Source organism: Trachypithecus francoisi, unplaced genomic scaffold, assembly GCF_009764315.1.
Source record: "Trachypithecus francoisi isolate TF-2019V2 unplaced genomic scaffold, Tfra_2.0 Lachesis_group21, whole genome shotgun sequence".
NCBI lineage: Eukaryota > Metazoa > Chordata > Mammalia > Primates > Cercopithecidae > Trachypithecus > Trachypithecus francoisi.
Window position 1 is genome coordinate 44,549,684 of NW_022681467.1, and position 19,328 is coordinate 44,569,011.

Consider the following 19,328-nt stretch of genomic DNA (forward strand, 5'->3'; position numbering starts at 1 on the left):
TTAATTCCTCAGGTTTGTAGAGATGGTTGCATACTGGGGAGCACTCTATATCTTGCATTTTTCGTCAGACACTGTGTCACCATTGCAGGTATCTTTTGCTGTCAGGTGACAGGACGAGGGTTGTGGTCACGGAGCAGAGGACTCTGTAGGAACTGGAAGTGCCTCTCTTTTGCTATTGTGGGCTGCCACGGAAGGCCTCAGTCCTGGCCAAGCAGAAATTTATAATCTCTCTTCTTTCTCTCTTTAGAAACTCATCGCATATGGGCACATCACTGGCAACGCCCCCGACAGTGGAGCCCCTGGGAAGCGGCTGATCGACAGAATTGTTGAAACCATTTGCAATTGTTTTCAGGGCCCTCAGACCGATGAAGGGGTTCAGTTACAAATAATTAAGGTATACCTGTTTGTTTGCCTGTCTGGTTTTTAAATTAGAAAGCAAGTCCCTGTGGGAATCTGGATTTCTAATTTACCATGTATTGTCTCAGGTGGTGCTGAGGTGGACCAGAAAGATTTAAGCATCACTTAGATCTTTTGTTAGGTGTCAGAATTTATTAGCATGGACTGAGACAAGAAAAATGGAACCAGGTGTGTTTTCAAAGTAAATCTTTCAGCTAATAACAATGTAAATTGCTTGTGAACTAAATCGTCTTGAAATCCTCTGGTTAGCCTTGGATTCCCAGTCTGGGTTTCTCAGTGGGTCTTTGTTGATATTCTTATCTCTGACTTGCCTCTGTCCTATTTCCCTGTTCGATTTCTGCTGCCAAGAATGGTTTGGCACAGATAGTACCATCTGCTTGTCTGAGAAAAGGATCAGGACGGGTGTAGCCAAGGATCCAAATCTTAAGTCCTGAAAGTATTAGGATTATGAGGGGAGGGCTCCAGGCTTTCTTAAAGCCTCTTGAAAACCCACCAGGGAATTGGGAAACTAACCACCATCGAAACATGTATTTTCTGATTAATCTGGGTGAGATCACTTTGGAGTGTTATATGTCCTGAGATAATTGTCATATTATTCATTGTAGGTTTTTCAATCAGTATTAAATAAAATTCAGAAGTTTGGCTTTTTTTTTTTTGAGGCAGTCTTGCTCTGTCGCCCAGGCCAGGGTGCAGTGGTGTAATCTCGGCTCACTGCAGACTCCACCTCACAGGTTCAAGCAGTTCTTGTTCCTCATCCTCCTGAGTAGCTGGGACTACAGGCATGCACCACCACTCCTGGATTATTTTTATATTTTTAATAGAGTTCACTTGAACTCCTGACCTCAAGTGAACCACCCTCCCTGGCTAGAAGTTTGGCTTTTGAAAAAGTGAGCCAGTGGAAAGTCTGCTTCAACACAATTTAATCGTTTCAAGTGATTTGGATTTCATAGAATTGTTCGCTGTTTTTCACCTAACAGCCATAGGAGTTGGCTCTTGATAATAATCATCTAGTTTAATTTGCAGAGCCATCTTACAATTTATTTAAAAAAACACACACATACACACAAGAGAAAAACAAAACCAGACCCTCTAGAAAAGTGTGGCCATAGGAGGGCAGGAAGGTGATGTGCGTTCCTGATGGTGAAGGTCGCGGATTTCTGTTTTAGGCTCTTCTGACCGCAGTGACTTCCCCACACATTGAAATTCATGAGGGTACTATCCTGCAGACAGTGAGGACATGTTACAATATCTATTTGGCCAGCAAAAATCTCATCAATCAAACCACTGCCAAGGCTACCCTTACTCAGATGCTGAACGTCATTTTCACCCGCATGGAAAATCAAGTGGTGAGTGACAGCACTTAAGTGCTAGGGGCAAGACATCATTGCTCTCTGAACTGTCATGTGTGACCTCGGTGCCTGTGAAGATTTGCTAGCATTTTAAAGTTACCTCTTCTGCCTGTGGATTCTCTGTACTGTGCTTTTGTTCTTGCTTTAAAAATCAGAGAAACTAACGGGTTTTGAAATTTGTGTTCAGAATTTGTTTGGAGATTGTCAAAGGAATTTATTTCCTTTTAAATATGTTATCCTTGTGGCTGGACTTCTTTCTTTTTTTTTTTTTTTTTGGGGGGGGGAGAGGGTCTTGTTCTGTTGCCCAAGCTGGAGTGCGCTGGCATGATCATGGCTCACTGCAGGCTTGACCTTCCCAGCTCAAGTAATCTTCCCACCTCAACCTCCCAAGTAGCTGGGACTACAGGCATGTCCTACCACACCCAGCTAATTTTTTAATTTTCTGTAGGGACAGAGTTTCACCATATTGCCCAGGCTGGTCTTGAACTCCTGGGCTCAAGAATTCCTGCTGCCTCAGCCTTCCAAAGTGCTGAAATTATAGGTGTTAACCCCCGTGCCCAGCCCAGGAAATTTTTTAAGTAATAGGCTGGCATAATTTTTCTTCCTTACCAAAATGCTGAGACTATTTAGATTGTATCCCTCTTTTGTTGCCTTTTAGTTGCAGGAGGCCAGAGAACTGGAAAAACCAATCCAGTCAAAACCCCAGTCCCCTGTGATCCAAGCTGCAGCAGTATCCCCAAAGTTCGTTCGTTTGAAGCACAGTCAGGCACAAAGCAAACCAACAACTCCCGAAAAAACAGATTTAACCAACGGTGAACATGCCAGGAGTGATTCTGGGAAAGTAAGCACAGAAAATGGAGACGCGCCCAGAGAAAGAGGCTCATCACTGTCAGGTACGGGCTGATACGGTATGGCTCTTTTTCCAAGTGTGAGAGGGAATCAGCCTGTGTGAGGGGCGGAGGAAGCATATGTCATAACATCTGTAGGAAACCTCTGATAACAGCTTGTCTCTTTCTGGGCCTTTCCCTTTGCTTTTCTCTTAGGAAACACAACCAGCGAGGCATGATGTCGAGTGTCCCGTTGTCAGCTGTGCTGTTTTCTCTAACTAGTACTGGAATGTATCTAGCTGCTACTTCTTCATTTCAGCCTCAGTGCAGCAGGTTCAGGTTGGGACACTTACCGTTCAGTAGTTAATTGATTGGGTGATTAGTTATTCAGTGTCCACAGGAGGACAAGGGCTTTGATTCTCATGTCTACACTGGATCTCCATGCCTTGCCGAGTGCCTGGCAGTAGCCACTCATAGATATCCATGGAAGGAGCCAGAAGGTAGCAGGTGGATGGACGGATAGACATGCTCAGATAGCTTTGTTTTCTTCTTCTGGTGACCATGTACATCACTTGTTTTTGTTGGGTTTTTAAGTGAGAGGCTAACCGACCCCTGATTATATTCTTAAAGTAAATGAAATACTGGATTGAGTTGTTATGATACTTCTAACTGTTCATATCTCTCTCTGGGCAGTTTGTAGGAACCAGATCTGAAATTGGTATTTTTTCAGGAATTTCCTTCCCCAAGTGATTCTGTCAAATGCTTCTTCACTCAAGCAGGTTGTTCTTTTTTTTTTTTTTGAGACGGAGTCTCGCTCTTTCGCCTAGGCTGGACTGCAATGGCCAGATCTCAGCTCACTGCAAGCTCCGCCTCCCGGGTTTCTTATGCCATTCTCCTGCCTCAGCTTCTTGAGTAGCTGGGACTACAGGCAGCCGCCACCTCGCCCGGCTAGTTTTTTGTATTTTTTAGTAGAGACGGGGTTTCACCATGTTAGCCAGGATGGTCTCGATCTCCTGACCTTGTGATCCGCCCGTCTCGGCCTCCCAAAGTGCTGGGATTACAGGCTTGAGCCACCGCGCCCGACCTCAAGCAGGTTGTTCTATACAAAATATCTGACCTGTCTTCATAACTGATCTAATTTCTTCTTCAGCCACATTGCTGATAATGATTTCTGTTGGTAGTATGTTCCCTACTGGAGTGCACATATTTGAGCAGGTTTTATTCCTTTATAATTTAACAGACTGCTTGATGTACATGAGAACAGACCAAGTGTTGTTGCTGGAATGTTGTTCGGTATTCGTTTACTCAAGGAAAGCACAAAAGAAAAAATTGCCACCAAGAATGGTGTTTGTCTCAGGGTGAGCACGGAGTTGCCGTCTACTTACTCCTGCTGTCGAGAGTCCCAAGGAAGGTGCTCAGAATCCCCTGGCCCACCCTCTGTATCTGTTGTCATCTTTGCCTTTGTAACTCTCTAGGAAAAGGACCAGGTTTTTACTGTAACCCTTATTAAGGTGTAATCAGTCAATAAATGTTAATATTTAAATGCACTGTAATAAGCATAGCTGTGCAGATATAAAACCAAGTCTCTCTGAGCTGCATAAAAGTGCTTCCACTTTAGCCCATTTTCTGTACAGCAGCCAAAGTGATCTCTTAAACCATGAATTAGAACATGACCCCTGCTTAAACTTTGGTAATTGCCCATCCTGTGCTATTCTGACTGAAATCTATGCCCGTCCTCATAGCTTATACCTCTCTTTCTCTTTTTTGCTACACAATTAACAGGTGCCCTTTCTGGTTATTGAAAGGCTGTCCTTGTTTCTGCCTGAGTGCCTTTGCACTTACTGTCCCTTCCCTGCCTCTGAACCCCCTGTATCTTCAGGTCTCTCAGTTCAGACTGAGAGAGGCTTCCCTGATCAACTTCTGTAGCTCCTCAACATATCTGTCCCATTATCTTTTATTTTTCCATAGTACTTACAATAGTTGAAATTACTGAAGGGTTCTGTTCACTTGTTCCTGGACTGAAGCCTAGGCTGCCCTGCTCACCACCATATTCCCAACACCTAGAATGGTGCCTGGCACACGCAGCAGACATTGAGCAAATACATTTTTTGAATGAATGGGGAGAAAACGTTATTGCTAGAATACAGTTTTGCAGAAACACAGTAACTTGAAGTTCTGTTCTAACAAAGAGAAAATAATTTGCAGTTAGCATGTTGCTGTGGATTTTGTGGCCAATACTTGGTGCATCCTATGAGATTTTTACAGGAACGTGGGAATCAGATTGCCTGGGAGAAGCAAACCCCAGACCTGCAAATAGTGGGTCAGAATGGAGGTGTGCTGTTACTTTTAAAAAGAGCAAGTGGACTGGGCGCCATGTCACACACCTGTATTCCCAGTTACTTGGGAGGTTGAGGCAAGAGGATCACTTGAGGTCAGGAGTTTGAGGCTGCAGTGTGTCTGTGAATAGCCTTCTGTGCTCCAGCCTGGGCAACAAAGCAAGACCCTGTCTCTAATAAATACCCCATCTCTAAATCAATCAATCTTAAAGGAGCAAATGACTTCCAGTTCTCAGGACTAGGCTCCAAAGAAAGAACAGGTCCTTCAGAAGAGGGAGTTGAACAAGGCAGACAAGAGAGACAAGTACCCGGAGTTGGAGTCCAGGCCTCAAGTACCAGTGAAAGGCCTGAGCTCTAGTGCCTCTGTGGCTATTATTTTTACATATTACTAAAGTGCGTGGATGTTGGACACAACCATGGGGCTCTCCCACAGACTGTCCTGTAGTAATCACCATCACATAGCTAACCGTAATGGACACTCAGTGTACTGCTGACTCGGCATTCAACATAATGTTTTCCAATTTAATTAACTGGGAACCCCCCCCCCCACAGCCTTCCTGGGATAATTTGCCTCCCATGTTATTTGTGTAGATGAAGATAATTCACCAGTAGACCTGAACATCTGTGGTGGCTCATGCCTCCAATCCCAGCACTTTGTGAGGCCAAAGCAGGCGGATTACTTGAGGCCAGGAGTTAAAGTTTGTTTTTAGGATTCTGACTTTTAGTTCCCAACATCAGACATCAGTGTGTGTATATTTTTACAGATACTATGTAGAATTACCTATGTGTTTGTGGATTTCTTAGCTCACCTTTTGCATTTTTTTTTTTTTTTTCAGACGGAGTCTGGCTCTGTCTCCCAGGCTGGAGTGCAGTGGCCGGATCTCAGCTCACTGCAAGCTCCACCTCCCGGGTTTACGCCATTCTCCTGCCTCAGCCTCCTAAGTAGCTGGGACTACAGGCGCCCGCCACCTCGCCCGGCTAGTTTTTGTATTTTTAGTAGAGATGGGGTTTCACCGTGTTAGCCAGGATGGTCTCGATCTCCTGACCTTGTGATCCGCCCGTCTCGGCCTCCCAAAGTGCTGGGATTACAGGCTTGAGCCACCGCGCCCGGCCGCATTTTTTTTTTTTTTTAAGACGGAGTCTTGCTCTGCCACCCAGGCTGGAGTGCAGTGACCGGATCTCAGCTCACTGCAAGCTCCGCCTCCCGGGTTTACGCCATTCTCCTGCCTCAGCCTCCCGAGTAGCTGGGACTACAGGCGCCCGCCTCGTCACCCGGCTAGTTTTTTTTTTTTTGTATTTTTAAGTAGAGACGGGGTTTCACCGTATTAGCCAGGATGGTCTCGATCTCCTGACCTCGTGATCCGCCCGTCTCGGCCTCCCGAAGTGCTGGGATTACAGGCTTGAGCCACCGCGCCCGGCCCCTTTTTTTTTTTTGAGACTGAGTCTCGCTGTCTTGCCCAGGCTGTAGTGCAGTGGTGAGATCTTGGCTCACTGCAACCTCTGCCTCCCAGGTTCAAGTGATTCCCCTGCCTCAGCCTCCTGAGTAGCTGGGACCACAGGCTCACACCACCACATCTGGCTAATTTTGTATTTTTTAGCAGAACCAGAGTTTCACCATGTTGGCCAGGCTGATCTCAAACTCCTGACCTCAGGTGATCCACCCATCTCGGCCTCCCAAAGTGATGGGTTTACAGGCATGAGCCACCGTGCCCAACCAGGATCTTTGTTTTAGATAGCGATATGTTCCAAATGCCTGGAACTGTGCGGGACACGTAGACACTCAGTTTGTTGATTGAATGAATCTTACCTCCTCACCATCCCTCATGCTCCCTATTTCACTGGACAGAGAACTCAGACTCCTCCCATTTTTTCCTCATTATTCTTAGCATGTGACTTCTATCCTTAGGGTCATCTGTGGCTCAGGATCCTGTCGTTTTGTTCCAGGTAGGAAGAAAGAGGAAGAGGTAGGCCTAAAGAACTCTGCCAGCTGAGTCACTCCTCTAAAGAGGAGTCTTCTGGAACTTGTTGCCACCCCTGATAACTTATGCTTACCCCTCATTGGCTATAACTTCATCACATGATCGCCCTTTCTGCAAGAAAAGCTGAGAAATGTAGGCACATTCCCTCCCAAAACAAAATTCAGGATCTGTTAGGAAGGATATGAGTTAGGGAACTGGCAGTGCCTACCACAGAGTGTTGTGCAGCTGGCTAGAGAGGGAATGGCAGCAAGGTTTCTCCTGTGTGAACCTAGTCAAGGTGGCCCTCTTATTTTGCTTCAGGACGGAGTCTGAAACAGCTAGGGTCTGGTGCCTAATCAGTAATGGTGGTGACATCCCAGGGAACCAGCAGAACCTGTGTTTTTTGAGTAGATTCTTTGTACCTTTTAAAGATTTGATTTGATTTGCTTATCTAACACTTTCACAGCATGCTTGAAACTTCGATACAACGTACTTAGTAGTGGTTATCACAACATCCAGAAAAGTCTCTTCTGAGACCTATCCAGGGCTGTCATGTCAGCAAGGGAAGCGGTCCACGGTTACTGGGTGGAGTCTTCTGCTTTGGAGCCTCTATTGGGATTTTTCCTTAGCAGCTCCCTCTTCAGGAACCTTCTGCCAGTGTTCGGGCTCTCTGACTCTCCTTAGCCCTTCCTGGCCTGAGAATGTTTTGATTTCGCATAAGTACTATTATGGATCCTGCCTATTAAGGAATATGAGTTATATACTCTATCCCTCCAAAAAATGTTGCTCTTGATGCTGTTTAAATGGAAAAACTGCCATGAGGGAAAGAGGAGACCCGTGCTGACGTGGAATTTTGTTTTTCTCCTTAGGAATGAAAGATAGTGAAGGTTTTAACTAACTGAAACTACTTGCAGTGTGATTCATTGGAAATTTTCATTATGGATTTAGTCTGCACGGCCAGGCACGTGACAGAAATGAGCAGGCTTCTATCATGAGGACAAGCACCTACATATAAACACACAGGCCTAATAAAAAGTAGCATTTGAGAGCTCACTTTTTTCAGGCACTGTTTTAAATGCTTTTTTTGTATCATTCTCACAGGGCTTTGTTTACTGGTAAGGAAACTGAGGCTTTGGGAGGTTAAGTAACTTAAGTCTCCACAGTGGGAAGTGGCAGAGCAGGGACCTGGATCAGACATGCAGGCTCCAGAGCCCTTGCTGTTAATCACCATGCTGAATTCACTTCTACAAGGGAACATTTTTTCTCTGATGTTCTTAAAACACCCTGCCCAGTCAGCCTCCTATTTGCTCTTAACAGACATGTTACTTTCCTGCTTACTGTGTAGTAACAACACTGGTCCAAGTGTGATGGTGCCTCGCATTTGGCCCCAGGGGAAGGGAGTTGATTGGGAGTGGTGAGGACTGAGGCAACAGGGTGTCAGGTGAGTTCGTGCCCTGGCTGAAGAGGGCAGCTTCACCTGGTTCCAGCCAGTTGTGGCCCAGTGTTGCCACAGAGTTGGGTTTTTTAAATAGAAGCCCATTCTGGTTTTTGTGAGTAGTCTCATGGTTTTTAAATGTTGGCAGCTAATTCAAAAGTTTTGAAAAGCAGCAGATAGGCTAAGCAATACATATGTACAGGCAGAGGTACTTATCACCACTTTATAGCCTCTGGTCTAACTCACTGAGCCTGTAGCTTCTCTGATAAAATGAATTGATATTTCTTGGGTGTTGAATGTAAATGAGGTGCTGTGTACTTTGGAATGTATGATACAGATTGGAAACTGTCACCATACTTTTATTAATATCATAGCATCAGAGAAGGTTGGGACTGGAAAAGGAACTTAGAAATATCTATTCATGTTTACCAAATTACAAGAGGTGAGATGTCGTGTAAGTGAACGCTTCCCTCCCTCCCTTCCTCCCTCCTTCCCTCCTTCCCTCCCTCCCTCCCTCCCTCCTTCCTTCCTTCCTTCCTTCCTTCCGACAGGGTCTCACTCTGTCACGCAGGCTGGAGTGCAGTGGTGCAATCTCAAATCACTGCAACCTCTGCCTCTCAGGCTCAGGTGATCCTCCTGTCTCAGCCTCCCGAGGAGCTGGGACTACAGGTGTGTGCCACCACGCCCTGCTAATTTTTATACTTTTTGTAGAAATGGGGTTTTGCTGTGTTGTCCAAGCTAGTCTCAAACTCCTGAGCTCAAGTGATCCTCCCCACCTCAGCCTCCCAAAGTGCTGGGATTACAGGCATGAACCGCCATGCCCCACCAGAACGTTTTATATTTTAAAGGTCATTTATTTTAATATGCATTCAGAAAATGTAACTAACATATGAAAACTGTTATTTTGTGAATTTTATTGCTTAAGGTGAGTTAACTTAAAGAGCACTGGTAAATACTTGCCGTCATGCATTGCTTAACAACAGGGTTATGTTCTGAGAAATGGGTCATAGGCAGTTTCACCTCTAGGCTATAAACCTGTACACTGTGTTATTGTGTTGAATACTATATGCATTGGTAACACAGTGGTAAGGATTTGATAAAGTGCAGTCAAAATGCGGTATAAAAGATAAAAACTGATATACCTGTATAGGGCACTTACCATGGATGGAGCGTGAAGGACTGGAAGTTACTCTGAATGAGTCAGTGAGCAGTGAGTGAATGTGAAGGCCTGAGACATGACCATATCCCACTGCAGGCTTCATAAACACTTAGGCTACCTTAAATTTATAAAAATAATTTTCTTTCTTTCTTTATTTTTTTTTTGGAGACGGAATTTTGCTCTTGTCATCCAGGCTGGAGTGCAGTGGCACGATCTCTGCTCACTGCAATCTCCACCTCCCAGGTTCAAGTGATTTTCCTGCCTCAGCCTCCCGAGTAGCTGGGATTACAGGTGCCCACTACCACGCCTGGCTAATTTTTGTATTTTTGGTAGAGACTGGGTTTCTTTTGTTGACCAGGCTGGTCTCGAACTCCTGACCTCAGGTGATCCACCCGCCTTGGCCTCCTGAAGTGCTGGGATTATAGGCATGAGCCACTGTGCCCAGCCTATAAAATTAATTTTCTTGCCAGGTGCGGTAGCTCACGCCTGTAATCCCAGCATTTTGGGAGGCCGAGGCAGTTGGATCACGAGGTTGAGATTGAGACCATCCTGGCCAACATGGTAAAACCCCATCTCTACTAAAAATACAAAAATTAGCCGGGTGTGGTGGCGCACACCTGTAGTCCGTAGTCCCAGCTACTCAGGAGGCTGAGGCAGGAGAATCACTTGAACCTGGGAGGTGGAGGTTGCCGAGAGCCGAGATTGTGCCACTGCGCTCAAGCCTGGCGACAGAGCGAGACTCCATCTCAACAAATAATAATAATAATTTTCTTTATTCAATAATAAATTAATTTTAGCTTACTGTAACATTTTTACTTCATAAACTTTTTTTTTTTTTAACTTTTGGCTCTTGTAATGGCACCTAGTTTAAAACAAACACATGGCACAGATGCACAAAAATATTTTTTCTTTATATTCTTATTCTATAAACTTTTTTTTTCTATTTCTTAAATTTTTAGGTTTTTAAAACTTTTAAAATATTTTTGTTAAAAACTGAGCCACAAAACACACAGATTAGCCTAGGCCTACACATGGTCAGGATTATTCCTATCACTGTCTTCCACCTCCACATCTTGTCCCCTGGAAGGTCTTCAGCGACAGTGAACATGGAGTTGGTATCTCCTATAATAACAATACTTGCTGCTGGAATGCTTCCTGAACCTGCCTGAGACTTTTTTACAGTTAACTTTTTCTTTTTTAAATAAGTAGAAGGCAATGACAATAAAGAGTATAGTATAGGCTGAGCATGGTGGCTCATGCCTGTAATCCCAACACTTTGGGAGGCTGAGGCAGGCAGATCAGTTGAGGTCAGGAGTTGTAGGCCAGCCTGGCCAACATGGCAAAACTCTGTCTCTACTAAAAGTACAAAAATTATCCGGGCGTGGTGGCACAGGCCTGTAATCCCAGTTACTTGGGAGGCTGAGGCAAGAGAATCGCTTGAACCTGGGAGGCGGAGGTTGCAGTGAGCCAAGATCGTGTCACTGCACTCCAGCCTGGGCAACAGATTGAGACTCTCTCTCAAAAAAAAAAAAAAAAGAAGTATATTATAGTAAATACATAAACTAATAACACACTGGTTTATTACTAATTATTATGTATTATACAGAATTGCATGTACTATTCTTTTATATGACTGGTAGCACAGGTTTGTTCACACCAGCATCACCACAAATATAAGTAATAAGTTGTGCTGCGACATAACAACAGCTGTGATGTCACTAGGCAATAGGAATTTTTCAGCTCCACTGGTAGTCTTCCGGGACCACTATTGTATATGTGGTTCCTCATTGACCAGATGTTGTTATGTGGCGCATAACAGTATATTTAAAATACATAATAATATATAATATTATGGTGGTGCATGAATGTGGCAAAAGTTATGAAGGTGGTTTGAGAATGACTAAAGTTTGAGTAAGAGTGATCTAGTCTAAATCATCCTTTTTAGATAAGAAGTGAGTTTAGCGGATTGTGACTGTTTCTGGGGTTTTCTAACTTCAAGTTCCCTTTGCTTTCTAGGAAAAGCTTATAACATCAATATTTCCCACACAAATTTACTTTGCCACGTAGATAGTTCCAGGGTGTTAAGTGCCCAATGGAAATGAAAATACTTAGCACTGCCCTCCAGGACCTTGTAGAGCAAGCATAGAACTCATAAAAATGGTGGCTGGGTTAAAAATTCTCATTAATACACAGTCAAAGGATTATTTTAGTTTTGCTTTTTTAAGGTGATGGCTTTTTTGGTCAATGTGATGTTTTATAAATGAGTAACGTTCAGCCGGGTGCAATGTCTCATGCTTGTAATCCGAGCATTTTGGGAGGGCAAGGTGGGTGGATCACTTGAGCTCAGGAGTTCAAGACCAGCTTAAGCAACATAGAGAAATCTTGTCTCTACTAAAACTACAAAAATTAGCCGGGCATGGTGAGGTGGGAGGATTGCTTGAGCCAAGGAGGCGGAGGTTGCAGTAAGCTGGGATGGTGCCATTGCACTCCAGCCTGGGCAAGAGAGCAAAACTCTGTCTCAAAAAAAAAAAAAAAAAAGTAATGTTTACTTCTAAACATCTAGTCAAGAGCTGTTTATATAAACTCGTTCCTAGAACTAGTTTTCTGAAGAAAAAAAAAATAAGAGATACCGAACCTCTTCTACTTAAACGGTTAACATATTACAGAATAATTTCATAAAAGTTGAATAAATCCTTAACTATCACATTGGAAATCTCATGCCAGATTCTGGGTTTACAGTGTGGGAAGGCAGAGCAGCAGGAGGCATGTCGTTTACCAAGGCTCGTTAGTCCCCGAGGCTAAGGCACAAGAGAAAGCTCCATTTGTTCTACCAGGAACCCTAGCTGAATAAAATCGAGCTCTTGCCTCCAAGTTGGGGGTGTTGGGGAGGGCCCTGAGCCGAGCCACTGGGACTTAGGAAGGAAGAGAGTAGTACAAGCCACTGGGGTTTTAGTGTTCCACAAAGGGAACCTCAAAAGCAGAACAGATGCTGCCTAAGTTTCCTGATTTCAAGGAAGTTGTCCTTCATTGGCACAATCAGATTTGGCCTTGGGGAGAACTTATTTGCACCCTTTGCCTTCTGAAATGTAACTCCCCATAATCTCCCCTTCTTCCTTTGTTTTTCCTGGAAATGCCCATGTGTGTTTTGTATATTTGGATGTGTGTGTAGGGACTGATGACGGAGCCCAGGAGGTGGTGAAGGACATCTTGGAAGATGTAGTCACATCTGCCATTAAAGGTAAGAACCAAGGACAACCCAGCCTTTCCTCTTCCCTCATTCCGCCAAAAAGTCCTCAGCAAAATGTTTTAGTGGTGGAGTTTCCTCTTCCCTGCCCTAAGAACTGGTGGAGCTCATGGAAACTGAATCTTCCCACATCTGCTCATCTTTTATATGGGATTCAAAAATGACTTGTTTTTACTGACTGATTTTAGTCTCGTTTGGATTGGGTTTAAGAAACATAGTCTGGGCCGGGCACGGTGGCTCACGCCTGTAATCCCAGCACTTTGGGAGGCCAAGGCGGGCGGATCACGAGGTCAGGAATTCGAGACCAGCCTGGCCAATATGGTGAAACCCCATCTCTACTAAAAATACAAAAAGTAGCTGGGCATGGTGACGCGCACCTGTAGTCCCAGCTGTTTGGGAGGCTGAGGCGGCAGAATTGCTTGAACCTGGAAGGTAGAGGTTGCAGTGAGCCGAGATCACGCCACTGCACTTCAGCCTGGGTGGCAGAGCAAGACTCCATCTCAAAAAAAAAGAAACATTGTCTGACTGTGTTAGGCTTAGATGCTCCACATAGAGATGCAGAGGGCCATTCCATATGCCTTGTAGATTAGGGGATGTCCAGGTTTTTCTAGAAGTGGGCTGGAGCCCTGAGATCCATGTCCATTGGAGCTGAGTTTTCATGGCCAGCCATTGATGTGTCAAGGGGACAGTCCACTTGTCAGCAGATATCAGGTGTACGGGGAAGCTTTAGTTTGTTAGGCTTCATTCATAACTGCCTCATGGTATGGTTTCTGCCCAGAATCTCAGGTCAGTGGGTGTATGCTGAACATTTTGTTCCAATGCCAATAAACCATTAATATTTCTAGAAATCAAAATCTTAGTGGGTTTTAATCAGCTTTTTTTTTTTAAATGAAAGAGAGTAAAATGAAACAGAGTACAAATGATCTGACTGTATCACATATAATGTGAAGTATTGTTTCATGAAATGTGTTTCAGTTATTTATGTGCACGTGTCTATACTGGGATACAATTTTATAAATTAATTTCTTACAGAGATCAAGATTTGAAAGCCACTTTTCTAAGCCCTATCTTTTTGTTAAGGTACCACAAAGCTATATACATATTCTATTATTTATTTAATTTCTTATAGAAATGCCTGTAAAATAGAAAAATTTTATTTCATACCTTTAGATTTGTTTCTGGGGTCTATACAAGAAGTCATCAGGTAATGGATGTTTGTCTTGTTTACTTTGTGTCCTCCAGCCACTACTGCAGAGCCTGGCACATAATAGGCACTTGATAAATATTTACTGAATGAAATATGCTTTGTAAAGCTGTTATTGAAAATTGTTCTCATTGTTTCATATCCCTTATGTGTATATAAAGAACCACATTATAAAGTTTTCTTGGAGTTTCATTGCTCTGCTGATCATCAGATATGCTTTCCTTCATTAAATGATGGAATCTATTTAATTCTTTATTTTAATTATTTCCCTTTTTTCACATGGCTGCCAAGAAGCTTAGGTTTACATTTTTTCTCTGACTAAGGTTTTCTGTCATAACTGACTCTTCTCTAATTCTTTTATTAATGGTACTTTTAAAAAATCTGTACCTTTCATGTTTAGCTGCTTCTAATCTTTTTCAAAAGTGAATGGGGGTGAGCAGGGCTGCTGCATTACACAATTCTGGAGGCACCACTGATCTGGAGAGAATCGTATATTGCTGTGGCCCTGGCAGTGGGGCTGCGGATAACAAACACTCATAAAGCTTAAGCATCACTTTGGCCAAGGCTTTTCCAGGATTATGTCGGTCATGGGCTGGTGGCACAGGAAAAGGGGAAAAAACAACAGCTGGGAGGTTCACGAATAACTTCTTTGTGTCAAGCAGCCTTTTAGGGTAAGTACAGTACTAATTTGGCTATGACTTTGTATTTGTGTTTTAAGAAGCAGCGGAAAAGCATGGTCTGACAGAACCTGAGAGAGTTCTAGGTGAACTGGAGTGTCAGGAATGTGCTATTCCCCCAGGAGTTGATGAAAACTCACAGACCAATGGAATAGCCGATGACCGGCAGTCCTTGTCATCAGCAGATAATCTGGTATGTTGGTGATCATCCTCTGGACTCATTGCCATTTTTACTTTTTCAAAAAATGCAGAAGAAAATCTTTCCTCCAAAGAAGCAACTAAAATAAGCAAGCCCTATTCATTTATTAGTCACACAGTTCTGGGCCAATACTCTTTGTATTAGCAGGTTTAGTTCTTAGAATGTGCTAATGTTGCTTGGTATGTAACATCATTATTAAACCCTGTTTACTCAGACTTTTAACACTTAAATTTCTTGCCATTTTTCTTCTCTCTCAAAATAGTATACATTCATTATAGGAAAATAAAATATATAGTTACCTGTCTTTCCTTCTCTGTATTGAAAAGTCAGTGTGTATAGGAAAGCCATCCATAACCCATAGATTGCCCTTGTTAACATCTTACCTATATCCTTCTAGATTTTTCTCCATCTCACATATTTTTCCACTTAAATAAAATAATACAGTGTGTATCCTGTGTTGCAACCTGCTTTTTAAACAATTTATATTATGAACATTCTCTCCGGCCCATAGATATGTCCGCCACATTATTCTTTTTAGTAGCCTTATTGTTCTCTTAAAAATTGCTTTAAAATTAAATATAAGCATTCAAAATAGGAAGTAATATGATGTGACTGTCCCTCAAGACCCCACTTTCTTTGTCTTTTTACCAGTGTTTCTCAACCTTTTTCATTATTGCTCCTTCCTCCAAGAAAACTTTGTAGACATTTTTTCCTAATCATCATCGCCCATTAAGTTGTAATGCCACCAGTAAACTGGATATCCATATGCTACATGTATATCTCTGCTTTGTACATAAAAAGAATAAGGGTTTGTTGTTGTTGTTTATTTGAGACACAATCTCATTCTCACCTAGGCTGGAGTGCAGTGGTGTGGTCTCGACTCACTGCAGCCTTCACTTCCTGGGCTCAAATGATCCTGCCGCCTCAGCCCCCTGAGTATCTGGGGCTACAGGCATGCACCACCGTACCTGGCTAATTTTTTATTATTATTTGTAGAGACAAGGTCTCACTATGTTGACCAGGGTGATCTTGAACTGGGCTCAAGCAATCTGCTCACCTCAGCTTCCCAAAGTGCTGGGTTTACAGGCTTGAACCACTGCATCCGACCAGAATAAGGTGGTTTTTTTGTTTGTTTTTGCTTTTTTTTTTAACCCCCTTGAGGACGCACTTAAATCTATACAAGGGACTCATGTTATATAATAAGTGGCAGTTTGCTTTGTTTACTCAACACTATGTGGTGGGCATCTTCCCCTATCAGTGTATGTAGAACTAACAAAAATTTTTAATGGCCATGTGAAATTCTGTATGGATCACTGTAATCTATTAACCAATTCCCTATTGGGTTTTTAGATTATTCCAGTTTTATCATAGGAAATGCTTCTATAATGAATATCCTTATAGATAACTCTTAATTCCTTCTTAGGAATAAATTCCTGCGAGTAGTATTGATGGTTCAAGAGTTGGAAGTTTTAGCTGAGTGTAATAGCATGCTTCTGTATTCCCAGCTACTCAGGAGGCTGAGGCTGGAGGATCTCTTGAGCCCAGAAGTCCAGCCAGGGGAACATAGCGAGACCCCATCTCATAAATAAATAAATAAATGTAGTGAAATCATGTCTCATAAGTAAATGAATGAAAGAGAGTGGGAGTTGAAAGTTTTAAGGGTTTTGATCCTTAACACCAAGTCAGTCTTCTGGGAAGGTACTGCTTGAATCCCTGACCACCTTTAATCTCTCAATACCCATTTTCCCATTCTCTCATTAAAACTAGGCAGCAGCCTTTATTCAAATCTTTGCTAGTCTGATAGGAGAAAGCTCCTACCCTAATGATGAGTAATAAGGTCACTTATGTTTCTTTATCATTTGCATTTATTGGTACATTGCTTATCCATGTTTTTTTCATATGGGAGGAAGGTTTTCATATTTCCTTAATGAATTATAAGAATTATAAGAACTTTTATATGTGGGGGATATTAATCTTTATTATATGTTAAAAAATTTTTATTTATTTATTTTTTTTGAGATGCAGTCTCGCTCTGTTGCCCAGGCTAGGGTGCAGTGGCGCAATCTCTGCTCACTGCAAGCTCTGCTTCCCGGGTTCACGCCATTCTCCTGCCTCAGCCTCCTGAGTAGCTGGGACTACAGGCACCCACCACCACTCTCAGCTAATTTTTTGTATTTTTAGTAGAGACGAGGTTTCACCATCTTAGCCAGGATGGTCTCGATCTCCCAACCTTGTGATCTGCCCACCTCGGCCTTCCAAAGTGCTGGGATTACAGGCGTGAGCCACTGTGTCTGGCCAAAAAATTTTATTTTTATGTTTTGTTTTTAAATGTAATTTACCTTTTTTTAGGTGAAAAAAGTTTATTTTGTAATACCTATCCTTTGTTACCCATTTATCCTGCAATAGTATTCTTTTTTTTACTTTTTTTTTTTTTTTGCTCACTCAGGCTGGAGTGCAGTGCCGCGATCTTGGCTCACTGCAACCTTTACCTCCCAGGTTCAAGCGATTCTCCTGTCTTAGCCTCCCAAGAAGCTGGGATTAGTAGAGACGAGGTTTCACCATGTTGGCCAAGTTGGTCTGGAACTCCTGACTTCAAGTGATCTGCCTGCCTTGGCCTCCCAGAGTGTTGGGATTACAGGCGTGAGCCATTGCACCTGGCTTACAATAGTATTCTTAGAACTACCTTTCTTACCCAAGCTAATATAATTACCTGTATTAGTTTTGGTTTTTTTTACAGCTTAACTTTTGATCATGTTTCATTTTAAACCACCCATACCAACTCTGAAGAACAAGGAACAAGGTTGTAGAATTGCTGTGATGGCTCCTCCATAGCTCCTATTTTGTCATATCCTCCCCTCCCCCACATCCCTCCTCTCCCTATTAAATAGAAGAATTTTAATTTCCATGAGATAATTACATTTCTTTTTTTTTTTTGAGACGGAGTCTCGCTCTGCCTCCCAGGCTGGAGTGCAGTGGCCGGATCTCAGCTCACTGCAAGCTCCGCCTCCCGGGTTTACGCCATTCTCCTGCCTCAGCCTCCCGAGTAGCTGGGACTACAGGCGCCCGCCACATCGCCCGGCTAGTTTTTTGTATTTTTTAGTAGAGACGGGGTTTCACCGTGTTAGCCAGGATGGTCTCGATCTCCTGACTTCGTGATCCACCCGTCTCGGCCTCCCAAAGTGCTGGGATTACAGGCTTGAGCCACCACGCCTGGCCTCTACATTTCTTATTTTTGATAAGAGTTATGCTTTTGTTTTGTCCTCTCCCTTTTTATTTTTTGAGATACGGTCTTACTATGTTCCCCAGAGTGGAGCGCAGCAGTGCCACATGGCTTATTGCAGCCTTGACCTCTTGGGCTCAATGGATCCTCCTGCCTCAGCCTCCGGAGGAGCTGGGACTACAGGTGCGCGCCACCACACCCTGCTAATGTTTGTTTCTAATCCTAGGAATCGGATGCACAAGGACATCAAGTGGCTGCCAGGTTCTCCCACGTTCTGCAGAAGGATGCCTTCCTTGTGTTCCGCTCCCTGTGCAAGCTGTCCATGAAGCCCCTTGGTGAAGGCCCTCCAGACCCAAAGTAAGCAGACAGCAGTTCTTGGCCATCTTCAATCCAATGATCCAGCAGCACATGGTACTGTGTTTCACACTCCCCTTGTTCCAAGAAGTTTCAGTGTTGTGTCTCTTTGTCAGTGTAAGTGCAGGAATGGTTTTACAACTTTTCAGACTCATGCAGTCTCTATAGTCCTTTCATATTGAATTGTCTCTGTATCCCCACCAACCAAGATTTTGCCCAGTTTTGCTTTTCTTGGCATATGGATGCTAAAAACAGTCTGTTTGTTGAACACATAAAAAGCACATTTTTACTAGCTAGTGGATTGAATCTCCTGATGTGGGGTGGGGAGGGACAGGATACCTGCAAACCTCAGTTCCCTGTTGTGTTTGGAAACCTCTGCTTCATCGATACAGATCTAAGCCCCAGATTGGGACACAGGGAAGCCAAACATTTCTTTGTAGTAAACAAACTACTGCAAGGATGTCAGTGCTATGGAGTGAAGAAAGCAGAGGCTTCAGAGCCAGAAAGAGCTGCATTTAGATCTTGGATCCTCCACCTGAGAGCAATTCCTTTGTTATATGACTTACCAAGCCTTATCTGAAAAATGGGAATATGGAAAATCATCTTACAGGATTGATTAAATGAAATATCTGTGTTGTCCTGAGCATGGGGCCTTGTACTTTATAAATTGTCACTATCATTCCTGTCATTAGTCATTAATAATAATCTTCAATTCATCTATTGTGAATGCTGCTAATACTATGACAGGTATTAGGAAAATAGGCCAGGTGTGGTGGCTCACGCCTATAATCCCAACACTCTGGGAGGCCAAAGTGGGTGGATCACTTGAGGCCAGGAGTTTGAAACCAGCCTGGCCAACAAGACAAAACCCCATCTCTACTAAAAATACAAAAATTAGCTGGGTGTGCTGGTACGCACCTGTATTCGCAGCCACTCAGGAGGCTGAGGC

The 19,328-nt window shown here is 43.3% G+C and overlaps 1 protein-coding gene across 3 annotated transcripts in view; it reads left to right on the forward strand.

Moving 5' to 3' along the window:
* Positions 1-19,328, forward strand: part of ARFGEF2 (ADP ribosylation factor guanine nucleotide exchange factor 2) — a 114,720-nt gene that overhangs the window by 27,578 nt on the left and 67,814 nt on the right. For 2 of the 3 annotated variants that reach the window (XM_033186676.1, XM_033186678.1), the window contains exons 4-9: positions 248-394; positions 1,584-1,763; positions 2,425-2,659; positions 12,651-12,719; positions 14,648-14,799; positions 18,252-18,382. In XM_033186676.1, the coding sequence (XP_033042567.1) occupies positions 248-394; positions 1,584-1,763; positions 2,425-2,659; positions 12,651-12,719; positions 14,648-14,799; positions 18,252-18,382 (914 nt within the window). The remainder of the gene's footprint in view (positions 1-247; positions 395-1,583; positions 1,764-2,424; positions 2,660-12,650; positions 12,720-14,647; positions 14,800-18,251; positions 18,383-19,328) is intronic. The other variant, XM_033186677.1, reaches the window with a different exon arrangement.